The 24,894-nt window shown below is 47.0% G+C and overlaps 2 protein-coding genes across 2 annotated transcripts; both read left to right on the forward strand.

The window, feature by feature from the left end:
• Window positions 1-13,003: 13,003 nt before the first annotated feature.
• Window positions 13,004-18,262, forward strand: LOC120670875 (probable protein S-acyltransferase 19). Its single transcript, XM_039951058.1, has 9 exons — window positions 13,004-13,376; window positions 14,776-14,889; window positions 14,981-15,382; window positions 15,464-15,532; window positions 15,603-15,674; window positions 15,795-15,920; window positions 16,281-16,361; window positions 16,451-16,639; window positions 16,811-18,262. Exons 1-9 carry the CDS (start codon window positions 13,332-13,334, stop codon window positions 17,840-17,842), a joined length of 2,130 nt encoding a protein of 709 aa, XP_039806992.1. The 5' UTR covers window positions 13,004-13,331; the 3' UTR covers window positions 17,843-18,262.
• A 1,683-nt stretch (window positions 18,263-19,945) lies between these two features.
• On the forward strand, window positions 19,946-24,535 carry LOC120670884 (ruBisCO large subunit-binding protein subunit alpha-like). Its single transcript, XM_039951067.1, has 8 exons — window positions 19,946-20,369; window positions 21,128-21,249; window positions 21,325-21,532; window positions 21,985-22,130; window positions 22,364-22,670; window positions 22,945-23,195; window positions 23,411-23,611; window positions 23,728-24,535. The coding sequence occupies exons 1-8, from the start codon at window positions 20,171-20,173 to the stop codon at window positions 24,040-24,042; spliced, it is 1,749 nt and encodes a 582-aa protein (XP_039807001.1). The 5' UTR covers window positions 19,946-20,170; the 3' UTR covers window positions 24,043-24,535.
• The last annotated feature ends 359 nt before the right edge of the window (window positions 24,536-24,894 follow it).

Below are 24,894 nucleotides of genomic sequence, written 5' to 3' on the forward strand. Positions count from 1 at the left end.
CGCCCCTTGGACCCGGCATCTTCAGCTTCAGGTAGGTGTAGTTGGGGACAGCCATGAACTTGGCGTAGCAGGGACGGCCAAGGATGGCGTGGTAGGTTCCCCGAAACACCACCACCTCGAAGGTGAGCACTTCCTTGCGGAAGTTGGCTGCCGTGCCGAAATAGACGGGTAGGTTGATCTGGCCGAGGGGTTGGACTCGCCTCCCCGGCGCAACGCCATGGAATGGCGACTTGCTGGGGCGGAGCTTGTTCAATCCGATCCCCATGAGCTCCCAGGTGTGAGCGTACATGATGTTGAGGCTGCTACCTCCGTCCATGAGCACCTTGGAGAAGCGGGTGTTGCCGATGATGGGGTCGACAACGAGCGGGTACCGTCCCGGGTGTGGGACGTAATCGGGGTGGTCCTCGCGGCCGAAGGAAATGGTATCCTCCGACCAGTCGAGGTAGGATGGCGTGGCCTTGGTGACGGAGAAGACTTCCCGGCGCTCACGCTTGCGCTGCCGAGAGGTCATGTTCGTCGTCGGTCCTCCAAAGATGAAGAAGGCGTTCTCCACCGGGGGGAACTCGTCATCTCCACCTTTGTCACCAGTATCCTTCTTCTTGTCCTCATCGCGATGCGCGACGCGGTTGTAGTACTTCCTAAGCATTTCGCACTGCTCGAGGGTGTGGTTGACCGAGCCCTTGTGGTAAGGGCACGACTTATTGAGCATGTCATCGAATAGGCCGCCTCCACCTCGAGGGGGGCCTCGAGGTCCTTTGCGGTCCGGGGTGGCGACGAAGGCCTCATCGGAGTCTTCCGCCTGCCCCGGTCCATGCTGGATTGGTGGGGCCTGCTTCTTCCCTTTCTTCCCCCGCTTTTATTTCTTGGCGGGGGCGTTGATCTTGGTGTTGCCGCCCTCTACGGGCGCATCTTCCTTGCGCTTGTTCGGCTTGTCATCGAAAATGGCGCCAACTGCCTCCTGGCCGGCGGTGTAGTTGGTGGCAGCGTCGAACAACTCGTTAGTGTTGGCGGGACGACTTCGCACAAGCTCGTGCACCAGGTTCCTGCACGTAGTGCCCTCGAGGAAGGCGTTGATGACCTTGACGTGGGTGACGCTGGGGAGCTCGGTGCATTGCTTGGAGAAGCGCCGCACGTAGTCGCGCAAGGACTCATTGGGCTTCTGCTGACACCCTTTGAGATCCCAGGAGATCCCAGGGCGCACCTGCGTGCCCTGGAAGTTGCCCACGAAGATCTGGACTAAGTCGGCCCAGTTGTGGATCTGGTCTGCGGGCAAGTGCTCGAGCCACGTTCGTGTGGCGTCAACAAGGTGAAGGGGAAGGTTGCGGATGATGACCATGTCTTTCGTCGCACCGCCCAGCTGACATGCTAGGCGGTAGTCGTTGAGCCAGAATGCGGGATCGGTCTTGCCCGAGTACTTGACGAGGGTGGTGGGCTGTCGAAAGTGCGGGGGAAAAGAAGCGGTACAAATCTCCCGGCTGAATACCCGGGTGCCCAGAGGCTCCGGTGACTCGCCCCTGTCATGCTCGGGGTCGAAGCGTCCACCCCATCGAGGTGTGTACTTCCTGCCGTTGACGATGTAGCGGGCGTCGCCATAATCGGCATGCCCGCGCGTGTCGTGGAATCGCTCCCTTGCAGGAGCCTTTCCGATGCGGTCGTTCACCGAGGGTGCCTTCGCATCATGCGCTGTGGCTACCTTTTCCTTCCCTCCTGGTGGAGTGTGCACTGAAACCTCGTGGTCCTGCCGTGCAGTCCCACCGGGTTGCTTCGGGACTATCGAGCACATGCGAGACGCAGAGCTCTCGGCCTGCTACACAGCAACTTGCTCGATGAGCGCCTGTGCCTCGTGGCGCAGGTTGCGACCCGAAGTCGTCGACGGCTCGGGCATCGGTTGGAGTAGGTAGGCCGCAGCGACGAGTTTTTTGCCGGCCGTTTTCAGTTTCGAAGGTTTGTCGACATTGTCATTGGCTAGATCCGCTCCCGGGAAACGCGTGCCGCCGCCTGGCCATGTGCGCCACGCGCGGTGCGCTGTTGCTCGAGTGCGGTGCGCAGCTCCTGAGTCTGCCGATGCTGCTCGTCGAGCTTGGCTTGAAGCTCCTTGAGCTGTGCCAGTTGTGCCTGCCGCGCCGCCGAGCTTGACGAAGAAGAAGGGGCCGCAGCCGGCACCACCGGTTGGTTTGCCTGCGCGTCTACCCTGCCGTTCCCGTCATCACCTGGAGCGTTGTCCTCTTTCCCGTTCGCAAGCTGGACCATGACGAACTCCCGGGTGGGATCGTAATCCCCCTCGCTGGAGTCCTCGGAGCAGGTGAGGCAGTAAGCCACCGCGAGCTGGAACGAGCGGAAAGCGTCGGGGTCGCGGACCCCGGAGTAGTCCTCAGCCTCCTCGGCCGTGAAGTTGTCCATGAAGAAGCTGATGTCGTCGGCGATCGAGCTCGCCGTCTCGGGGTAGGAGTCGTTAGGAGACGATGCGATGAGGTTGCGAATCGACAGGAGATGATGACCCGGCAGATCCTCATACTCGGCGAAGTTGGTGCTGGACAAAGAGGCGTAGGAGGCAGCGTTGCGCATCCCGAAGGGGAAGGGCGACGTCGCAGTTGCGCCCCCCTGGGAGGCACTAGAGATGCAGTCGATGATGGTGCTGGCGTAGCTGACGTCGAAGCACATGATGACGAAGCGGTGGCCCCGTCAACCGCGACGCTGAGCTGTGACATGGCAACCTCAACCCACGTGGGGGAGCTGAGGCGTGCCGCCCGGCGCCGCTCCACGCGCGCTTGTCGCGAGTGCTGGCCCGAGCGCCTGTTGAGCCGGGCTGGTGAAGTCGGAGTGTCAGGGTTGCATCTGGGCGAGAGGAGCTCCATGAGGTAACTGTTGCCGGTTGCTCTGAACTCAAGACTCCCGAACCAAATCACGTATCCTGCTGGGAGTGGATCCGAGACGCCCATGGGGAATGAGTTGGATCTGCTCGCCATCCCTGGAGATCAAATGGGAACAAAAGAGAAAATGTCACGCAGCGGCCCCTACCTGGCGCGCCAACTGTCGGTGCCCTGACCTGGAGGTCCGGACCCAACCAATGATGATGTTGCGTGTTCCTCGTCCCAGATGTTGATGCAAGAGGCAATACAGTAACACACGGGTTTATCCTGGTTCCGGCCGTGGGGTCGTACGTCTAGCAAAGGGGTGTGCGAGAGCACTGTACTATTTTGCACCGGAGGTGCCTGTAGTTGGGGGTACAGGCGAGGCGAGAGAGGGAGGGAAGCTCCCAAGTCTCTGCTAGAGAAGGAGTTGATTGAGGCGAGTGCCAATATCGGGTTTCAGAGGAGCGTGTGTGCTCTGCTAGTAGTACGAAATGTTGTGTCCTACCGAATGGGCCAACCGCGACCCCCTTAAAGGAAGCTTGCCTCCTCCTTTTATAGACACAAGGAGGGATGGTGTACATGCGCAGGGGATCGTGGAAGTCGTTGTCTTTTCCCCGAATCGTGGGGGTGCAGTGGTCGAGCACTATGGGAAGTACACTGTGGGGCATGGCGTCGGGCGTGGCAGTCGTCCTGGGCATCATCCTCGGCCTTGCGGAGATCGCGCCAGCATCCTGACAGCCCCAGCAGGCGGCGTGGTTGTCGCTGTAGGGTGTACCGTCTTCCAGGTGTGGCGTGGCGGCGTTCCGTGGGCCCTGCAGGCCAGGGTCTTGCATATATATGTGCGCCAGCAGTAGTGGGGCACGTGGCGGTCCCGGGGCCCCCCTGGGTGGAGTGCTAGCGCGTGCGCTAAGGGGGTCCGGGAGTCACGTGGAGGTCCCGGACATCTCGAGGGGGGAGGTCCGGGCCTCCGGCTACTAGTGCTGAGCATCCCTACTTGGGGGACACGTGGCGACGCCGGATCCCTTCCCGAGCAGGGGACGGGTCCGGGGCCATTGGTGTGGTGAGGTGGAGTCCGGATAGCAGAAGTTGGCAGAATAGTAACGGGAGCTGTGCCGAGCACGTCTCGTACCGTGTCGCAGGTTCCCACAGTGTTGCCACAGCGTCCGGGATGGCGGAGCAGTGACCGGAGTTGGCGGACGGGACTACGGTCACAGCCACTGTGGGGAATGGCGGCCTGACGCCGTCTGACCTGGGCGCTGTGGAGGAGTGGTTGGCATTTAATGCCTCCGTACGACGGGCGGGTGAGCGGAAGGGCCATTTGTCCTTTTCGTCGAGGGGTGGCCTCGAGCGAGACAGAGACGATTCGCCCCGCTCGAGGGTAGGTTCACTACCCTCGAGCGAGGCGGAGACGATTCGCCTCCCCGAGGGTAGGCTCGCTACCCTCGAGCGAGGCGGAGACGCGGGGCGCGGTCGAGGGTCTCGATGGGAGCCCTCGAGCGAGACGGAGATCACCCCGCGTGTCCGAGGGGGGTGCGGATGGGCCGCGTGCTGGGCTTCTTTGAGTCCTTTCCTTTCTTCCAGATTGGAAGGAGGCCGTAAGCCTTCGTGGGCTCAGTTGCCTAATATGTGTTTGCGTTTTTAGGGTGATTTTAGTACCCCGATTATGGTGCCCCTAATCGTGGTCCCCGACAAAAAGAAAACCCATACTAAGCCACGGCTTTGAACACCCTTATAGTGCTATTCCCACTTGGTTAATCCCGAGGGATTCAATCCTAACCGGTCAGCACCATGGTTTCAATGTAGAACCATACAAACTCGATCCTATTCGAGAATACTATGCCTCCCGAGGCACTTATGGATACAATGCATCGTATCTACTGTTATAACTGAGTGGGCCCGATGCTGCCTCCAAGTACTTAACATTACACAAATATCCAACATTTGTTCAAAGTACTTCTAGCCCACACGCCAACTCAATTACAAGAAAAAGCTTAAGGGGACTCTGCCCTGCTCAAGGCTTCTATAATATGATCAGCCACCCCAGAAGTTTCTGCCAAATACTGACGGAATTGATCATCAGTACAATCAGCATTGGCTCCTCGTCCAAGAGCATCCAGACGAGTGGTTGGCCAAAAAGATTTCACCAACCCAACTCTTGGTCAGAGTCCTCCTTGATCTTCTTGAGCTTTTCTATTTCATCTGTGTTTCGGTACATAAGATTCTTTAAATCCAGTACCAAGCTTTCCAGAATCTCTAAAGATTTGGCACAAGCTGCGTGCTCGATAGAAAGAAAATCTTATAAACACTAAGTAGATCTACTAGTCGAGTGCATATCAAATGCAGATGACTAATCTTTCTTAGATTGGGAAAGCTTTTTCAGCTTCCCTTCAAGAGCAGTCTTCTCAGATGAGAGCGTTTTAACCCTCTCCTTGAGAGCATTTAGCTCTGTCTCATCTGGTATCTGGACACCCTTTCGTCCCAGTGCCTCCTGCAAAACAAAAAGATTAGTATACTACTCGATCTACTATAAAAAGTACTCGAAGCATTCGACTACTTAGCTCCAGCAGCTTAAAAGCATGCTCTACCTTCTCTCGCGACAAGTCACTTTCCGATGTGACTTGGGAAGTACTCGCCACAACAACAGCCTTCTTGGGCACTTCTTCAATCCTTCCTACAGTATTCCCCGTGTTTTGGGAATCTAAAAGAAGAACATGCTACTTAATTACATTAAGAGCAAACAAAAGGATACCTTTCTATAAGGCACTACAAGCTTACCTGCAGGGGTCTCCGCAGGCTGTTTATCATCGCCTCCCTCCGGAAGCTTCTCGCCTTCTCCTTCTCCCGGAAGCCTTCTCCCTCTGGAATTTCCTCATTGGCCCTCTCCAAGTTCGGCAATGGAGAATCCAGAAGCATAGCGTTGGCCATCGCCTCCTCATCGCGAGCACTCATCTCAGGAGTACTCTTGGGCTTCTTCAGCCCCGGCTGAGAAGCTGAGTGGCTCTAAGTTCCCACATCCTCTCCCAGGACCGCATCTCTGCAAAGACAAAGTAGTTACAAACTACTAGATTCAAAATAGACCCTACACATACAAGTTCTAACGAACTTACGCAGGAACTCTTATTAGGGCAAACCCCTTGATGCCAAATTTGCGGGCAGGCTTTGTGATCACGGCCAGCTTACCCGCATCGACGGTCTTCTCCACATCGGAAATACTCGCTGAAGGAGTAGCTTCGATCCCACTTGATGGGTCCACTGTGGCAGAGGGGACAGTCTGTCCCACCACAATATCATCCCCAGATGATATGATCCGTGGCATTTTAGCCGCCGGACTTAAAAATCAAAAACACAAATCAAAACTTGCAAATCGACAACTACAAAGTACTCGATTGTAAAATAACTAGCTACTTACCTGTCGCTAGTGGTATGGGAGGAGCTGCTATGCTTCCTCGCCGCTGACCGAGTACTCCTTATGCGCTCGGTCTGGGCATCAGCACTTGGAGTGGGGCTGTGCTCCCCATCACTCCTTTCCCCAGATGCTGCCTCATCTGCACAACCAAGTCTGGATATCAGTACTATTTATATGAAATCTCATATGAGCTTACTAAGATTTGATTAACAGATCAAGGAAATTAGAATAACAAAAGGCGAACAAATGTCTGGTAGCGAAGGACTACTCTTAAAGCGATCCACCTCCTCCTACAGAAAGCAAATCCTATCAGATTTACACTATGGTAAAGTACTCGATTTCTATGAATCGACTACTCGTATTAAGTACCTGCTTCGGTGGATTCGCAGCAGAAAATGTACTAGGAACAACTGGGATTCTATTTACATTCTTCAGAAGTCGTTGTATTCGACTAAAAACTACATCATCCGAGATCTCTTCCTTCGAGTATCTTGACGGATCAGTTGTTCCTTGATACTGGAATCCAAGCGATTCCCGAGCCTGCAATGGCTGCATTCTTCACTTCATCCAGTCAAACATGATTGTTTCCCCAGTCAACTTATTTTGCCTTAAAATGGCAATCCGAGCGAGTAGTTCAGAGATTTGACTCTCATCGGCTGGTTTTTTATTCCACTCGGGCCATTGGATTGGAGGGCCGGGAGTAATGGATGGAAAACTTTTCGACTGGTTCTCGACATAGAACCACTTGTATTTCCATTCGATTACTTTATTACTAAGGTCATAAGGGATATACATTCTATCCTTCTTTTGCCTAAGTTGGAGACCCGCGCCCCCTACTACATCTAAGACGAATTTGTTGGGCTGCGGTTTCAAATAAAAAAAAGCGAAAGAGCTCAAAATGGGGCTCGATGCCTAGAAAAGCTTCTCATAAATGCACGAAGATGGAAATATGGACAAAGGAAATTGGGGTCAGATGATGCAACTGGATACTGTAGTAGCGCAGGAGTCCAGAAAATAAAGAAGAGCAAGGAAACCCCAATCCTCGTTCCAAGTATGAGGTGAAAGCAACGATTTCCCCCGTATTTTCATACGGATGATCTGAACCAAAGGCAGGGCGCCATTGGATAACAGATCTGGGAACTAAAAGACCTGCGACACCAGAGAATCTAAGTCAGATTGAGAACACTTACTTGTGTTCCAACTCTCATCACGGGTTGGCTCTGCAGCCACACCCTGCCCCTTGGTCGCTTTCTTGGGGGCCATCCAGAAATCTACGGATCGCTTCATGCACATATACTGGCAGAAACCCTAGGACGAAAGTGGGGAGCAAAATGAAGCAAGAACTTTGGATCTGGGAGTTCGAGAGCAGAAAGACAGATCTAAAGCAGTAAAAACAAGTGGTGGCTGGTGGGGTAAAACCTAAGTTATCGTTTCATTTTATAATGACGGTGGCAACATGGTAAATACACCCAACAGGCCAACAGTCCATTACAAATCACAGAAAAAATGGAATTTAAAAGAGACATTCCTTTTTCTGAGATTACATTCTGGAAAAGAAAACACTCACATCCCTAGTCGACTACTTGACATTCTTTTCCTTAACTGGGATTACATTCCAAAATAAGGAAAAGTACTCAACATAGTACAACTACTCGACATTACAACTCGAGTACTTTTTACATAACTTTACAAACGACTCGGGTCTGCACGCACACTTCTTGGCTTCTTGAGAAGCATGCTGCAGCTAGATCGGCCCAAGACCGTGACAAAGTACAAACTTATTATTCCCATTTCGGGAATAAAGATATTTGTATTCAGGGAGATAAGCTACAAGAGTATGGAGGCAGATTACAGTAATCACCTCGCAAGCCCTCTTATAGCATCTTGCAGAGAAATTTCTCTTTTTCCCAGAACACTTTGTGGCAAGATCAAGCTTCCCCGCCAGAGATGTCAGTTCTTGGGCACCTAGAAACAGGTAACCCTAAGGATGTGACACAACAAGACTCAACCCAGCGACCCCAAAACTGCCTCATTGGAAGATGCAAGGACATGATGTCCAGCATGGATTCGACGAGGGACGCAGGAGGAGGCAGTAGAGACTTCTCTTGTCACTCGCAAGTTCTCTTCTAGCATATTTTGTTGGAAAGAACGACACAAATCTCAGGAGGGCGAGAGCAAGAACACCAAAGAAAAGCCATGGTCGCTACACTTTGGTGCTTCTGGCAAAAGCCTCTTCCCTACCTTTTTATAGCCACAAGGAGACTTGCTGAAGGAGAACCCGTGAATCAACAGTGCACGTTTTACGGACGTATTCATGGCAGCATTCACGGATGCAGTCAAAGTTGCAATAATGCAGATTCTCCAAACAGTAATGTCTCATGTGAGCACTGAATAAAGAGCCGTACATCCCGGGTTTTATTCCTGAAATTATTTCGGGTGCAATCAGTGTGACGGATCCAATTGTATCATTTTTCTGGGATTTTACCCGAAAAAGAGGTCTTTCCGGATTTCGGATCTGATGAATCCTGCAAATAATCTGAAGGATAAAAATCTGATGCCACGACTTAAATTCTTAACTCCAAATCTACGCTCGGGGACTACTCGCAGCAAAAGGGATTTTGATTTAAGGCTCGGGAGCTGCTGGATATAGGCATCAGAGATTTATTTTTCAATTTTTTTTGGAAAATAGTCTGAAGTGACCCTCAGCCTGATTCTGCGATTCAACCTAAGTCTCGGGGGCTACTCCATATGGAGCGCGAGTACTTCGCGCACCACATATGATCAAGATTTCAAGGTTTGAGCACCTCACAACCTCGAAGCAAACAGAAGTACTTGAAGGACTACTCGACGTATCTGAAGGAAGGACCAAAAGTAACTAGACGGATGTTCTGACTACTTGAAGTACTCGAAGACGCCCAGCCAAGTACTCGACGTCTGCAGGACTCGGCTACGAAGAGCTCGGGGCCTTGTCAGACCCGGGACAGCGGGACTGCTTAAAGACATAGAATGTTCTAGAGTATTGGATAGTTCATGGATGTACCTTACGTCTTTTGTAACTACCCGAATAGGCATAGAACTAGCTGCAGTACAAAAGAAACTACCCGATTGTGTTGTAGTAGGACTCGAACTGTACTCGGCTAGGACTTTCCGTGTAACCCTGTCCCCCCGAATATATAAGGGCGGGCAGGGACCCCCTCCAAACAATCATCAACACATAAGACAATACAAACCACACAAGACGTAGGGTATTACACAAACTCGCTGCCCGAACCTGTCAAAATATCTGTGTTCCTTGTATCATCGAGTTCTAGAGCAGTCGATCCTTATCTACAAACCCTACTGCTAAGGGTATCCCTGAGCAGGCTTGGTGGTAAACACCGACAGTATCCGAATGCTCAAAAGTTATATTTTTATGATGTCGATATCTAATACAATCTTATTCGGCAAAAACTAACACTATTCGTATCCGACTCCGTATTCAAACACAAATATAAAAACAAATATGATGCCAATAATATCCGTCCGATCCATTTACATCCCTACTTAAGTGCCACGCATATGTTGTTTTATTCTTCCTAAAAAAATCATGTATTTCCATTAAGAATGGCCCCATGTGTAGTGTGATGAGTTTGAGTTATGAGCACCCTTGCCATAGTTCGTTAGTACTCTTTAAACCAATTATCTTATTCTAAGCATCATTTACTTAAAATGCAATGTATCATGTGCAAACCAACCTCTTCATACAAATTATGAAAACTTAAATCTGAGTCATTCGATCAACATCCAAGGGGTATGAGAGATTGTGTAATTTTACAATCTGGGTCCGCTCTTGGATTGGGTAATCACACTTTTACAAATCCCCACTCCCACCTCTCTGCGCCCCTCCCCTTGGATGTTGATCTGATGGCCCGGATTGAAGTTTCTATAGTTTGCACGAAAAAATTGGTTTGCACATGATATGTTCCTTATTTAAAAATAGTAAAAAATAATGTATTATCATATACTTATATGGTAAGATTTAGTTAAGCTACTTACATTTAATACAAGCTAACACCGAAACTCACAACCCAACACGGCCACAAGAAACCAATGAAAGATCCACAAGTATGGGCGGCTGTGAGAAACCTTTATTTTTTTGTGTGGCAACTTATATATGTATTATAACAACTTCTTCAATAATATCAAATTCAGATTGTATATAAGTTGTCACTAGTATAAAATGTCTTCAAAATATATACAAGTGAGATCTAGTTTTGTTCTTTTCATGACCTAGAATACAATGATGCAATCGGTATTCAAGATCATACGAGGGAGAAAAAAATATTTTTCATGAAAAAATTGCATATTAAAAAAATCCAGCAATATGCCGTATGTGGGTGGGGGAGAGCTAGCAAGGTCTAAAGATACACGCGAGCAAGTGAGGTGCGGCGGTTGAGGGGAGTGGAAGGCAGACATGGAGGGGTCGCGTGTTAAGGGAGAACCATCTACGTGGGATTGCAAGTCCAAAATGGAGGGCCCCCGGGTCAGTACGAGCTTTGAGCACAACTTGGGCCTGCATGTGGGGCCTGCGCACCTACCTGCGTCAATGTGTCTTATCCCCTGCACTGCGTTGGATATCAGTTGAGACCCTAAGATCCGACCCCGTAAAAAAACATTACATCGAATATTTCGACACATATATAGAATACTAAATAAAGTCTATTTATAAAATTTTTTACATGGATGGACGGTAAATCACGAGACGAATTTAATGAGCCTACTTAACCCATGATTTGCAACAGTGATGCTACAGTAACCATCCACTAATTATTGATTAATCATGAATTAATTAGCATCATTAGATTTGTCTCGCGATTTACAACTCATCTGTACAAAAAGTTTTATAAATAAAATTCATTTAGTACTTCAAATCAATAAAATTCTTTTGTAAATTTTTTTTGCAACAGAACTAAACACGCAAAGTATACTGAACGTTAGTGCCATTGATGAGACCAGCTCGATCAGGCCGTGATGCCCTCAGAACATCAAAGTATACTGGACGTTAGTGCCATTGATGAGACCAGCTCGATCAGGCCGTGGCAGGACGCTCCTTGAGGTTGGGGACATGGCAGGAGAAGGGACGCCCGATTTCAGGGCTGTGTGTTTAGTTCCCCGACTCCTCCAAATTTTTCAAATTTTCTATCACATCGAAATTACATTAAAACATTAAATATACTAAATGACACATACATAAAGTACTAAATGTAGTTAAATAAAAAAACTAATTGTATAGTTTTGATATACGTTGCTAGACAAATCTTTTGAGCCTAGTTAGTCTATAATAAAATAATATTTATCATATATAAACAAAAAATACTATAATATTTTTCACAAATAATTTTCGCATTCTTTTTCAACTAAACTACCGCGCAGGACGCTCCCCAACTGCCGCTGCGTTCGTACGCCCGCGCGCCCCACATGATGGATCGTTCCCGTCATCGCACGCAACGCAAGTGGACTTTTTTTAGAGTCAGTTGGATCCATGCTACTACAATTTCACGATTTTTGATTTCATGTTGAAATCGATGCCATTGAGTGGCATGATTTTCAACGTGAAACCCAATTTCACAGAGTTGTGGTGGCATGAATCGAATTTTCCCTTTTTTTTATTCCACCGTGTATTATGCCATGATGCGAAGGTCAAATAGCTGCTTGTCGAGTTGGGAGATCCGTTTGGGTTTAGCGATCAGTTTTCCTTTTGATCTCCCTCGTAATCAGTTTCCCTATCTAGAGTAAAAAAAAGTTTCCTTATCTGCGTCGAGTTATTGTTCGTGTTTAGAAATTTTAATCGATAATGCTAGGATAGGGCGTCCGACGCTCGGTAAAATATCGGACGCCCCACCTAGGTCTGGGCATGGGCTGCCCGACCCGACGGACCCGACCCAACCCGCCCGAAAATAGCTCGACCCGACCCGACCCGAAGAGTTTGATGGGCGGGCTCGGGTCAAATTTTTTGACTCGGTATGACTGACGGGCCGGGCATGGGCTAAAAATTTTGACCCGAAACCCGAAAAATCCGAAAGAACCCGACATTTTACATAGACCCGGCCCGACCCGACCCGACCCGACCCGACCCGACTGGCTGTCGGGTCGGGTGCGGGCTCAATTTTACGGCCCGGCCACCGGGTCGGGTCGGGCACGGGCCGCTAGAAAAAAACACCGGGCTTTTTTTGGCCCGACTCGAACCCGACCCGGCCCGGCCCGGCCCGGAGGATGCCCAGGTCCAGCCCCACCAGATACCCACCGCTGCCTACTTTTTCATATTACAGTGCAGCGGCAGCGATTGGACGTCCGGACGCTAGCACTTTCGTATTTTAATTAGTCCCTGCGGTTCCTAGCACCCCAGGAAGGTGCTAGTTGCATATTACTACTTGCAATCTTGGAGATTGATTGAGATATACTCCATACCATAGCCCTTTTTTCCTATTTAATCTGCTCTAACAAAAATCCTAGAAATGGTAACCGATGGTAGGTACCCGAACCTAGCACTGACCAGATTTGGCAATGCGCTCTGCCGAGAAATGACCAAATCCATTTTTTGGCAGCATCCCATCGCCCCTGAACAGCCGAGATACCCACCGTCCGTCAAGCGCGCATCATCAGGGGCGAAATCTGGCATGAAATTAATCACCTCCTAAAACGTAGTAGGAGCAGCATCTCCGCACCCTGCAATTTTTAGCTGGACTGCCATGGACTGGACTGAGCTGTTTGACCCAATCTTTTCTCCAACAAACCACCATTGCTTCGGCACTGCAATGAAAGGCAGCTGCTTGAATTAGAATTAGAGAGAGAAAACCGCAGGAGAGAGAGAGAGAGGGGGTCCCCTTGCCGTCCTAATAAAAAAAAATCTCCAGCTTGCTGTTTCCTCGTCATTACTGAACTGTACCAAACACGGCGGCGCTGGAAGGAAAGCCCGGCCTCCTTCCCCTCTGCTGCCGCCTGCCGGCCGGGAGAAAGGGGAGGAGCTCGTCTGGGCGCTGCGGAATCCGGAGGAGGAGGAGGGGGGGCTCCGAGGCGAAGGCGGCGGCGGAGCCATGGCGCGGAAGCACGGCTGGCAGCTCCCGGCCCACACCCTGCAGGTGCACTCACTCGTCGATGCTTCCTTTCTCGCCTCCTCTCTCTTCAGTTTTTTTTTTCTCTTCTTCTTCTTTTGGATCGGGTGCGGTTCGTGTATGTGTGTTTGTAACGAGCGTAATTCGCTGCGGAATCCGTCCCTGTGCGGTTGTGCTGCGGGGGGATTCGCCGCCCTCTGTGATTGTTCGAAGATCTGTCGAGGGGACGCCTCTGGTGGCTAGTGCTTGGGGTTTTCCCCCACTTGTTGTTCCTGTGTCTCCTTTAGTCGAGAGTAATGATTAATGTGAATACGTGACGAGTCGGGTCGGTGTGCGATTCTCACAACAGTATAGCTGCAAATCGTGCAGATTATATATAACTGTCGTGCTGCACCCGTTAGGATTTCTAGCTCTAGGGTTGTTCAGTCACTGGGACTTTTGATCTAGCAGAACAGGGCTATGTGACTGTAAATACAATGATACACAGTTATATGTCTGTCACAAAGCAGGGTTATATTTAGTGTCCTAACTCATATGGTGGTTGTAACCTTGTCTGTGAATCGTCCTAGTGGCGTCAGGCGCATGACATGTTATATGCACTCTTATTATTCCTATCTTAATACAATGTATTCCTGAAAAAGAAAAGAAAAACAGCGCCGGGTTATATGCCTTGATTTACAATGTCTGTTTGTTAATCAGTATGTTTGGAGGTCTCAAAGATTTGATGCATCGAAAAAAAAACACTTGGTCAGTTGCGAGATTCGATGAGTTGGCAGAAAACTACAGCCTGTAGCTCTGCATCTAGGCAGCTTCATGGATGGTTGGTTCATGTTATTTATCTGAGTGAAGTGAAATGCCTCCATGCATTATAGATTTAATATCGAACAGAGTGTTGATGTCCCATATTACTCTTTTTTATATTCTAGCCGTTTGGCCTAGAGACTTCACAAGTGCCAACTTTCCTAGATTTTATGTCACTTTCTCATGTTGCAATGAAATGACTGCTCGTTACTAGTTGATGTGCTCACTTGACATTGCTAATAATCTTTTTCAGCAACTGTTGTAGTTTTCGTACATTTTTTTAAATCTTCTGCTTGTGTATGTATTCACATGGACTTGATGCTTTCCAATGGAATGAAGATAGACTTATCTGATTGTAGATTACTTGTAATGAATGGTCACGGAGAAACCATTGCTTATATCTAGCGTTATGATATGCCCTATTCAGTGCCTAGGTGACATACATATGCATACTTATTTTTATTTCCTCTACCAAATTAAAAATTATACTCATGTGCAGTACATATTGTGTTTGTCTGTTCTATACTTTTCTGGTTCATAGTTCATACTGTGAGTTTAAATAGCTCCTAACTAGTTTCTACATTTTGGAAGTTTTGGTAACTGACTCATCACCTCATTTTGATAGATTGTTGCAATTACGGTTTTCTTCCTTCTGGTGGTTGCATTTTATGCCTTCTTTGCGCCGTTTCTGGGAACACAAGTCCTTGAGTATGTGGCCATCGGTGTTTATACTCCTGTGGTAAGTGGTCCTCCTGTTAAATTTTCTTTTTCCTCATATTACAAAAGTTGTGGTGCCATGAGACATTTTGTCCTCCATACTTCGCATTCAGGCACTTGCAGTTTTCATCCTTTATATCCGATGCACAAGTATAAACCCTGCGGATCCTGGGATCATGTCAAAATTTGAGGATGGCTTTATCAATGTACCTGCTAACAGTGCTGGAATTGAAGGAACAAATTTGCCCCAGAAAGCAAACAATACTACTGGAACAAACTCCCCAACCTCGACTTGTAGAAGCTCTCTGGATGGGCATTCTAATCACAGGGGTTCATCTTTAGGGGAGGCAAACATAAATATAGGATCACAGCAGCCAAAGAAAAGATCGAGCTGTTGGTTGATAGGTGGCGTTCTGTGTGCTCTATTTGTCAAGGAGGACTGCCGGAAACCTGATGACTCAGACCAACAAGCAAATGGTGAAGAGGCTCTGTTTTGCACATTATGTAATGCTGAGGTATGTTGATTTAGCTGTGTCACTTTGCGGCATTGCCTAGCCTGTGTTGTTTAGTTTTGCTTTATAAAATAAACTTTTCAGGTTCGCAAATTCAGCAAACACTGCAGAAGTTGTGACAAGTGTGTGGATGGATTTGATCATCATTGTCGGGTGCTTCTCTTGACCTATGCTAGAGTATTACTTGTATTATTCCATTATCTAATATGGTATATCTTTGCAGTGGCTAAATAACTGTGTTGGGCGGAAGAACTATTTCACGTTTCTTGCTCTGATGGCAATCAGTCTTATCTGGGTATGCAGTATGGATTTGATATATACTCTTTTTCTTGAGTTCACGTAGTTATAGGGTTTGTGTAGATTTGTTGCTTTTCTTGTAGCATGGCACTAAATGTTGAAATCTCCTGCATCACAGCTTGCAATTGAATTTGCAGCGGGTATTGCTGTTATTATACTCTGCTTTGTTGATAAGAATGCATCAAGAAACATACAAGACAAGCTGGGGAATGGCTTGACTCGTCCTCCATTTGCTGTTATCGTGGTAAGTTCCCATGTTAAATAGTTGCATGCAGTAGTGTATGAGAATCTACTCTTGATTATAAGCTGTTTGAAGTAACAAGTTTTAATATCCAATTATGAAACCCAAACCGCTTGACATTATTTTCTTTATGCTGTGTTATGATGCTTCAATTCATTGTTTCGAAGTAGCAACTTGCAATCTGTCTTTTTCAGTATACAGAAATGAAAATCTTTTACTGGCCTCAATTTTGGATCCTGCCTTTTTTACTGTCAGGAGTACAATTCGTCCTGTTTACATTCCTGGAGTTATCTTCGTAGCCCTTCTGAATTTGTTGACATGACTTTTGAAGCTATTGGTTGACCATAAATTTCTCTTATGCAGGGCATATTTACATTACTTTCATTGGTGGCTTGTATACCTTTAGGGGAACTTTTCTTCTTCCACATTATATTGATAAGAAAGGTTTGCATGCAATTCTAGTGGAATTGTTTCAGATGGAAAAATTTGTCTTGTTTGCTCAGCTATGTTCCCTTTTCTATGTTCTGTATCAGGGGATCACAACTTACGACTATGTTGTTGCAATGAGAGCTATGAGTGAGGCAGCTCCAGAGGATGAGGAAGGAGCAAACATCATTTACTCCCCATCAAATTCAGCGACAACTGGGTTCAGTGTAGGAAGTTCACTTGGTCTTCATCACAAGGGTGCTTGGTGTACACCTCCAAGGATATTTATTGATCATGTAAGCCCCCTTGCTTTAAAGAGCAAGTATATTGCTTCCAAAATCTAGTCTATTAAACAAGTGTACAGATTGAAATTTAATAAGAACTCCAGTTTAGAAGAAACATAGTTATAATGTTAGAAGTGTCCCTTCAATCACACTAACTTGAGTTATGCTGAAACTATCAATCAGGATGAAGTGATCCCACATTTGGATCCTGGAATGGTGCCTTCAACTGTGGACCCTGATGCTGCTGGATATGCTGATAGAGTAAACAAAGCCAAAAAGGCAGTCAAAATCAGTGCTAGGAGCCTTGCAAAGCTGGATAAAAATGAGGTAATGAAAGCTGCTGCAAAAGCTCGGGCATCATCCTCAGTTCTGCGACCGATTGATACCCGTCGCGGTCATGAAGCTGATGCTGTCTCCAGTGGCAATGCAAGCATCAGGAGTAGCATGAGTGTCGACTACAGTGGCACAAAGGAATCAAATAGTGAAATGAGACTTTCTCCACTTCAGAATTCATACCCCCAAAGTCTAGCAAGCCAGGACGACTATGAGACCGGCACACAAACTGCGAGCAGTTTAAGCAGCCCGGTCCACATACACAAGCTTGCCACTCACTCTCAGTTCAGTGCAGCGCCTCACCCTCCACCACCGGAGAGGCCAGCACCAGGGATGATGCGGCCACCTGTTCCCACCTCACAAATAACCAATGCAGGGATACCGCGGCCACCTGTTCCCACCACACAAATAACCAACCCGATGTTCCAGTCAGCTACCTCTTATGTTCGAGAGAATCGAAGGGCCTCCGTCGTATGGGATCAAGAGGCTGGTCGGTATGTGTCGGTTCCTGCTCAAACAAGAATGGGACCTGGCGTCGAGCAGGCAGCAAGAAACCCGTGTTTCTTGGCGAACACAAGTGGCGAGCCAAGCAGCCATGGGCGGAGCCTTGCGCCTGGGAACACCTCATCTTCAGTGATGCCATCAGGGCAGTCGTCGGAGAGGCTGACATATTCTGGGCAGTCGATATTCTTCGGTGGTCCCATCCTGAGTACCCCTGGCATCAACGCACAGAGGAACAAGGCAGCTGCACGAGCACGCCCCGAGGGAAGCAGAGATCCTAACAGCCAGCAGCGTGACATCCGGGGCGAGAAAGTGCGGACAGGCTCCTTGCCAGTGTTTGCTCCTGGAGCGTTTCAGAAGAACCCACCGTTTGACAAGTGACTTGCCCCTGCTCATGATGTTCGTCTGAAGTGCCATGCCATTGCGCTGGAACACCGACAACCTGAAGAGTTGATTGAAAGGCTGCTCTTCTGGGGTTGCCAAAGGGACGGATGGACAAGCAACCATTGGAATGCGGCTGCTGGCAGGAGATAACGAAAAGCACAAATGTCGCTCGCCGTCTGTGCTGACTTTTTTTCAGTGTTGGGAGAGCGATGCAGTGACTGATGTAAAATGTCTTCGTTTTAGGAATTCATCAGATGTTTGATGCGTGAATGCGTGACAGATAGGAAGAGCTAATTGTTTCCTGATGTCAAAAATGCCGATTTGAAGCTGACTTTGTCTAGTGCTCATTTCAGTCACCGTTTATGTGTGCCATGGCATCCTATTCGACATGTAAAAAGGTTCGTTCAGGTGTGCTCCCGGACAGCGCTTGTTTGCTTCCCGGTGCTCTTGAATCTCGACTCTTGAAGCAGCATGGACCCTTGGGTGTTTTCCTAATTTCCTCCCATCTTGTGCGGTGTGAACCCTCCGTAGTTTGGTCGTTGTCGCGTACGTCCTCTGGGTCTTCGCTGCTGTAACTGTGCAGTGACATCTGCAGATATTGTGGCAACACAAATTGAGGAAACGGTAATGGTACAGTACCGACATCCGGAATTTTAAAAAAAATTGGACGCTCCAACCTATGTTGCAATAGTTTAGCATCAATGTTTTAAAAATCGGACGCTCTGATATATACTGCAATAGTTTAGTATTAATATTGCCAATATTGTTTCTACATGTTTCATAATGGATGTTGTATTAATATTGCCAATATTGTTTCTACATGTTTCATAATGGATGTTGCATGAAATATAGTATTCATGTTACGGCGAGAATTTCTATCCTAGAGTCGACTTCAAGTTGAAGCAGAGCCGGGTAGGGGCGGGCAGACCGTGCGACCGCAGGGTCCATGGAGTTTGGGGGCCCAAGACCATATGGGTAGTCAGTACATTTAATTTTCTATTTGGCATAATAAATTTTTTAAAGCCCATCACAAACCAGTTCATGAGGCCATGACTTATAGCCGAACCATCGGTGGAGCGCAGACATGTTTCGATGTTTTTTTTTTCATTCATGGCGCTCGCGCTATTCTGCATTGTCGCTGAGGAGAGGAGACGCTAACGCCGATACCATTCGCTCCTCACTCGGCGATCGGCAAAAAAGTTCGGCAGACAACAGGCACGCAATGAAGACATTTTCTTACAAGGCACTGAATCATTATATTTTTATTTGAGGTAATGTTATTATTTTAAGTTTTTGTTTACACTATTCTTTCGTTTTGTAAGCTATACATATATTTGCAAAGTGATTTTTATTATTAGTACTATATACTTTAATTTTGATACTAAAAATTAGTTCCGCTGGGCTTCTCTAGTGGCCGATGCATGGGCCAACGTGGCAGCGCAAATCGAATAATCATCGCTGGAGAAGCTAAATCTTGGAGGAGAGAGAAGAATCAAATAGCAAACGGGAGTTGACTCATCAGCCACGGAGGAAACAGAGAAAGGGAGTCGAAATAACGAGCGGGGGTAAAAAAAGAGTCGTGCAGTATTTGTTTTGTTTTTATGTGGGACTCATATTGCTTTATAAGCAGGAGTCGACTTCTCCTTTTACCTTACATGAAGGGGCGGAGCCGGGCTGAAAGATTAGGGGGCTGAGCCAACGTGAGATTGTGTTTAGGGGGGCTAAACACTGTTATTTAAATGCTAGATAAGATGATGAAACCTGAAGGCTCCATGGGCAGCCGGCCAGTAGGGGGGCTGGAGCCCCCAGCCCCCTGCTGGCTCCGCCGCTGTTTACATGTCTCTATCTTCCCTTTCGACGCACCGCTGGAGAGGCCCTTAACTTTTTGTTTGCCTAATGGTCTTTAAAATTACAGAGCCGGAAGCGGAAATTTCTATCCTAGAGTTGAATGACAATCATTTTAACATAATAATTTATTAATATTACAAATAGTGATATTTGATCTTGCACTAATTAATTTTTAATGTTTTGTTGGAACGCCCGGACTTTTAGCAGGAAGGGGCGAGCAGATAAAACCTCCTGTCGCTAAAACCCTCTGCTCTGTCTCGTCTTCAGAGTTCACTCGCCGCCTCGCTTCCCCCCTTCTCGAACACGGGGATAACCTCGGCAGCTCACCGCGCCGCCGCTCCCCTCCCCACCACCACCGCAAAGGCACCCAGCAGAGCGGACTCCTCTGCCCCCCGCCTGCGCGCTCTGCCTCCCGGCGCCCACTCGGCCTATCGGGTCTTGCTCCCCTCAGTTTTCCTTCCTACAGCGGGTGCTTCGATGTACCTCACACCCGCAGCCGCCTTCTCGTCCCCATCCAGGCAGCTGCTGCCCAGGCCGGCCGGGGTCGCCCCCCGCCGCCGCCTGGTGGTGCGGGCAGACGTCAAGGTCATATCTACCGGCGAGGCCTGTCGCCGCGGGCTCGCCGCCGGCATCGACAAGCTCGCCGACGCCGTTGCGGTCACCCTCGGTCCGAAAGGTGGGGGGCTTTCCTTTGCTTGCTTCTGCTCTGCTTCTCATATGCTTGCCTCGTTCTCTCATCTTTGTTCCTGTTAGTTTGCAACTTTGCATCTTGCTGAGGTACCAATTGTGTGACGAATTGAATCCAATTTGCCTAACTTACGAATTTCAGAGCAGTTTCGACCTAAATTGCTCGGGTTAACTGTACAGTATGCTCTTCAGCTTAAGTACATTTGTTGCAACCAATCCGATTGACAAATGAAGAAAATTTGGTGTTGTTTAGGTAGTTGGCCTTATGACATTTCGTTGCAGAGTAGCTACATCAAGATTCAGGCCTCTTAGTTAAAAAAAAAAAGATTCAGGTCCCTTATTTTATTATGCTACTATGTTCCTCCCCAACATTTCCAATTTCATCACTTATTTACAGCTACTCCAAACTCAGAATCTCAGATTGGTTTTCAACTATTGTAATTGTCATGTCATACAACTGCCAATTTCTTCCAAATAGGGTAGCACCATCTAATGCTTCGCACAGAAATTTTTCTTTCTCCAAGATTAGTTCACAATAACTTGATTTACTGGTTGAAGGGCAAATGATGCCTTTTATGTTACTGCTAACTGTCAAAGGTGTATTCTTTGGAGCACTTCAGAAGTGAAGGTGCTGTTTATTCTGTTGGGTTCATATCTCATACTGTCTGAGTTCTTCACTACACGGATAAATTTGTTTGTTTATCTTGTCGTGCTATTGATTGTTGAAAGTTTAGAAGTTTGTTTCAGGGAGGAATGTTGTTATTGACCAAGATGATGTCCCTAAAGTAATTAATGATGGTGTCACAATTGCCAAGGCTATAGAGCTCCCAAATGCGCTTGAGCATGCGGGTGCCTCGCTACTTCAAGAGGTAAGGTGCACATTTCTTATACCCTTAAATTGGTTAGTGTCGCTGCTGCTTGTTCACTGGACATGTGTTAGCCAGATAGCATCCAAGACAAATAGTGCTGTTGGTGATGGAACTACAACAGCTATTGTTTTGGCTCGGGAAATCATCAATCTTGGGTTGTTGGCAGTTGCTACTGGTGCTAATCCAGTTGCCTTGAGAAGGGGTATGGACAAAGCTGTTCATGAGCTAATCAAGATCTTGAAGAGTAAATGTATTCCTGTGAGTACGAAGGAGGATATAAAAGGTAACCTTTATGTTCCAGAAAGTGAGGATTTATGTGTACAAACATATGGAAAGTAAGAAAATCAAAAAGGAAAAAAAAAACACCCACTAGCCTACTACTACTGACCAGTGCTAAGGTGGTCACCACTAAAGCTCAAATTGTGTATCATATGTCATTCTATATAACCATAGAGAAAGGAGGAGCTCTACATTGATTTGAATTAGAAAAAATAAGACTGCACCCCAGTATACGCTCGAAATGCCGAGAAAAATACAAACCATCTTTTCCCCCCATTTTTCCTTCTCAAATGCATTGTTTTGACGTATGAAATGTTATGTTTCTCCTCAAATGCATTGCTATGAGGTATGAAATGGTATGTATATATGTGCATGTTTTTCTTTTGAACCAATCTGCAGCATCAAACTAGTAAACTACTCAGTGCTCGCCATAATAATTCAGAATTTCATTTTCAGCTGTTGCTTCAATATCTTCTGGCAATGATGAATATGTTGGCAATCTCATTGCTGATGCATTGGAGAAGATAGGTCCTGATGGTATAATAAAAATTGAGTCATCATCTTCAATATATACTACAGTTGAAGTGCAGGAAGGAATGAAGGTACTTTTATGTTGTCATAAAGGATTTTTCATAAACATTGAAATATATATGCAAACAAAATTAAAATAGATAATGGCTGTGCTCCAAGATCTATCAAACAGGTACCAAGTAATAATACTTAAAACAAGTTAACAGGGAAAGAAGTCGCTTTGAATCATATCTTGCTATTTGGGCCACACACACATATATATTGGTGATAACTCAAATTATTATTCTTTATGTGATTCTTGCAGATAGACAAGGGATATGTTTCTCCACATTTCATCACAAATCATGACAAGGCGCTTATTGAATTTGAAAATGCAAGAGTCCTCTTAACTGATCAGCGTGTGAACGAAGTCCAGGAGATACTTCCTTTACTGGAGAAGATGACACAGTTGAGTGTCCCTTTATTAATTATTGCTGAGGATGTATCACATACAGTGTATTCAACACTGGTTCTTAACAAACTGAATGGATTGCTAAATGTTGCGGTTGTTAAATGTCCTGGTTTGGGAGATGAAAAGAAGGCTATTCTCCAAGATATTGCTATCATGACAGGTGAATATATAGAACTAGTATTTTCAAAGCTTCATACCTTACAGTTGGTCTGATAGAATGTGCTATTTCTTAGAAGTATCTTTCCGCATACAGCAGTTCTTGTTTCTTTTGAGGCAATGTTTCATTTTCTTTAATTGACTGCTAGGCTCAGCATTTTGTAGCTTTCACTAGTGTTTTGCAATAAGGACTGCACTTCATTTGGCATTTGCATGGCATTTTGCTCCCCAACTATGTAGTTCCAGATGTTCCTGAGTAGTTTTCCTCAATTGAACAGGTGCAGATTTCTTTGCTAGTGACCTTGGCTGGGGCATTCACAGCATTACTTCTGATCAGTTAGGTATGGCTCAGAAGATCACAATAACTTGTGAATCAACGACTATCATTGCACATCCTTCAATGAGACCAGAGATTGAGGCCAGAATCATGCAATTGAAGAAAGATGTAGAGGAGACAACGAGTTCCTATCTAAAAGAAAGGTTCTCTGCAAGAATTGCTAAACTCTCACGAGGTGTTGGAGTTATTAAGGTGTGATGCCATTTCAGTAAGCATGTGTTCCTATAGTATTCATATTAAATAATGGAGTGAGCTTGATGTATGCATCATGTAGATTTTCTGGAGATTTGACAGGAATTGAGTTAAATTTCAGTACAGAATTTTATAATACAGAAATCATTTTAGCTTGATATAAAATCTGTTCAATTATATCTGGAAAATTTGAAGAGAGTTGCATTCTGTTTCAGGTTGGGGCAGCCACTGAAGCTGAACTCGAGGATAGGAAGCTGAGAGTGGAGGATGCAAAGAATGCAACTTTTGCTGCCATTAGCGAAGGCATTACTCCTGGTGGTGGTGTGACATATGTTCATTTATCAAAGCATATTCCCAGCATCATGGATCTTGTGGATGACCCGGAGGAGAAGATGGGTGTAAATATAGTTGGGAAGGTTAGTTTGGCTGTACACTGACATTTGCTTCTTATTTGACAGACTGAAAATAACGAATCCTATCTCTAAAATTCGTGCACTCATTTTATTCTGAAGTTTGTCTAATGTTTGTCTAGGCACTTCTTGTACCTGCTATGACGATAGCTCGCAATGCTGGGGCAGATGGTTCAGCTGTTGTAGAGAAGCTTCTTGCCAGTGAGTGGCGAGTTGGGTACAACGCAATGACTGATAAATTTGAAGACCTTGTTGCTGCTGGTGTGGTAGACCCATGCAGGGTCGCCAGATGTGTGCTCCAGAACTCGGCCTCTATCGCAGGACTAATTCTTATGACCCAAGCTATGATGTTTGACAAAATAAAGAAGAAAAAATCCCCTATCCCGCAGATTCCAGGCATTCCACCATTGCAGATAAGCCAAAAGGCCAAGGTTTGAGCTGTGGCATGTTATGCTGTCAATGAGGAACGCATCTGGACGATGTGAGATCCTTTTGACCCTGGTTTGATCCATTGGATGAGTTGAGCTAGGAATCATCTAAATCTGGCCCCTTGAAGATGATAATGAGATTGAACCACCGATTGTGGTATGGATGGAAGATTTGCTGATGAGGGAGTTGCATTGGTTTCGACTGCTGCCAAAACCGTGTGTGTAGGACAGAGACCAATAGACCACATGTAGCTGTACAGTCACCATATTTAGCGGTAGGTGCGATATCAATTGCGATGTCTGCATAATTTTGCAGTGGTGGATGATAAGGTAGCTAAGCAATTAAGTAGTTTTTGAATCATTAGGTATTTGAGAAGGCTGATAGATAATTGATCCATTTGAGGCTTGCACTTCATAGTACATCTTTGATGGTTGAACATGACCTATTGGCACTCGGCAGATTGCAGATACGAAGAGTCCGCTGCGATTTTCACAGGCCCAATCAATTGTTATCACTTGTGAGTTGTTACTGACAACCATCAAGGCTTTATTGTTGTGGAGATAAACTGAGCCATGATCTGCAGCGACCACTTGCTTTGCAGGTACACAATTAGCCAGAACAGGGAGTGGCGCACAGATCCAGAGAGCAAAATGAACAGTCAGGATAACAACCTCTCAGAACGCCCATTTGGTAATGCATTTTCGCCCGGCATTATTCTGTTGCGCTTGCGTACCCCCCGCGCGTGGATTTGAGTCTCGCCGCCGCCACCCGTTGACGGCCTCGCTAGCAGACATGTGGCGCTGCTGATCACCTGCCGGCGGCCGCCGCCGGTGCCGCGGCGAGACCGCGGAGACGGTCGG

This window comes from Panicum virgatum, chromosome 2K (assembly GCF_016808335.1).
Source record: "Panicum virgatum strain AP13 chromosome 2K, P.virgatum_v5, whole genome shotgun sequence".
NCBI classification, from domain to species: Eukaryota; Viridiplantae; Streptophyta; class Magnoliopsida; order Poales; family Poaceae; genus Panicum; species Panicum virgatum.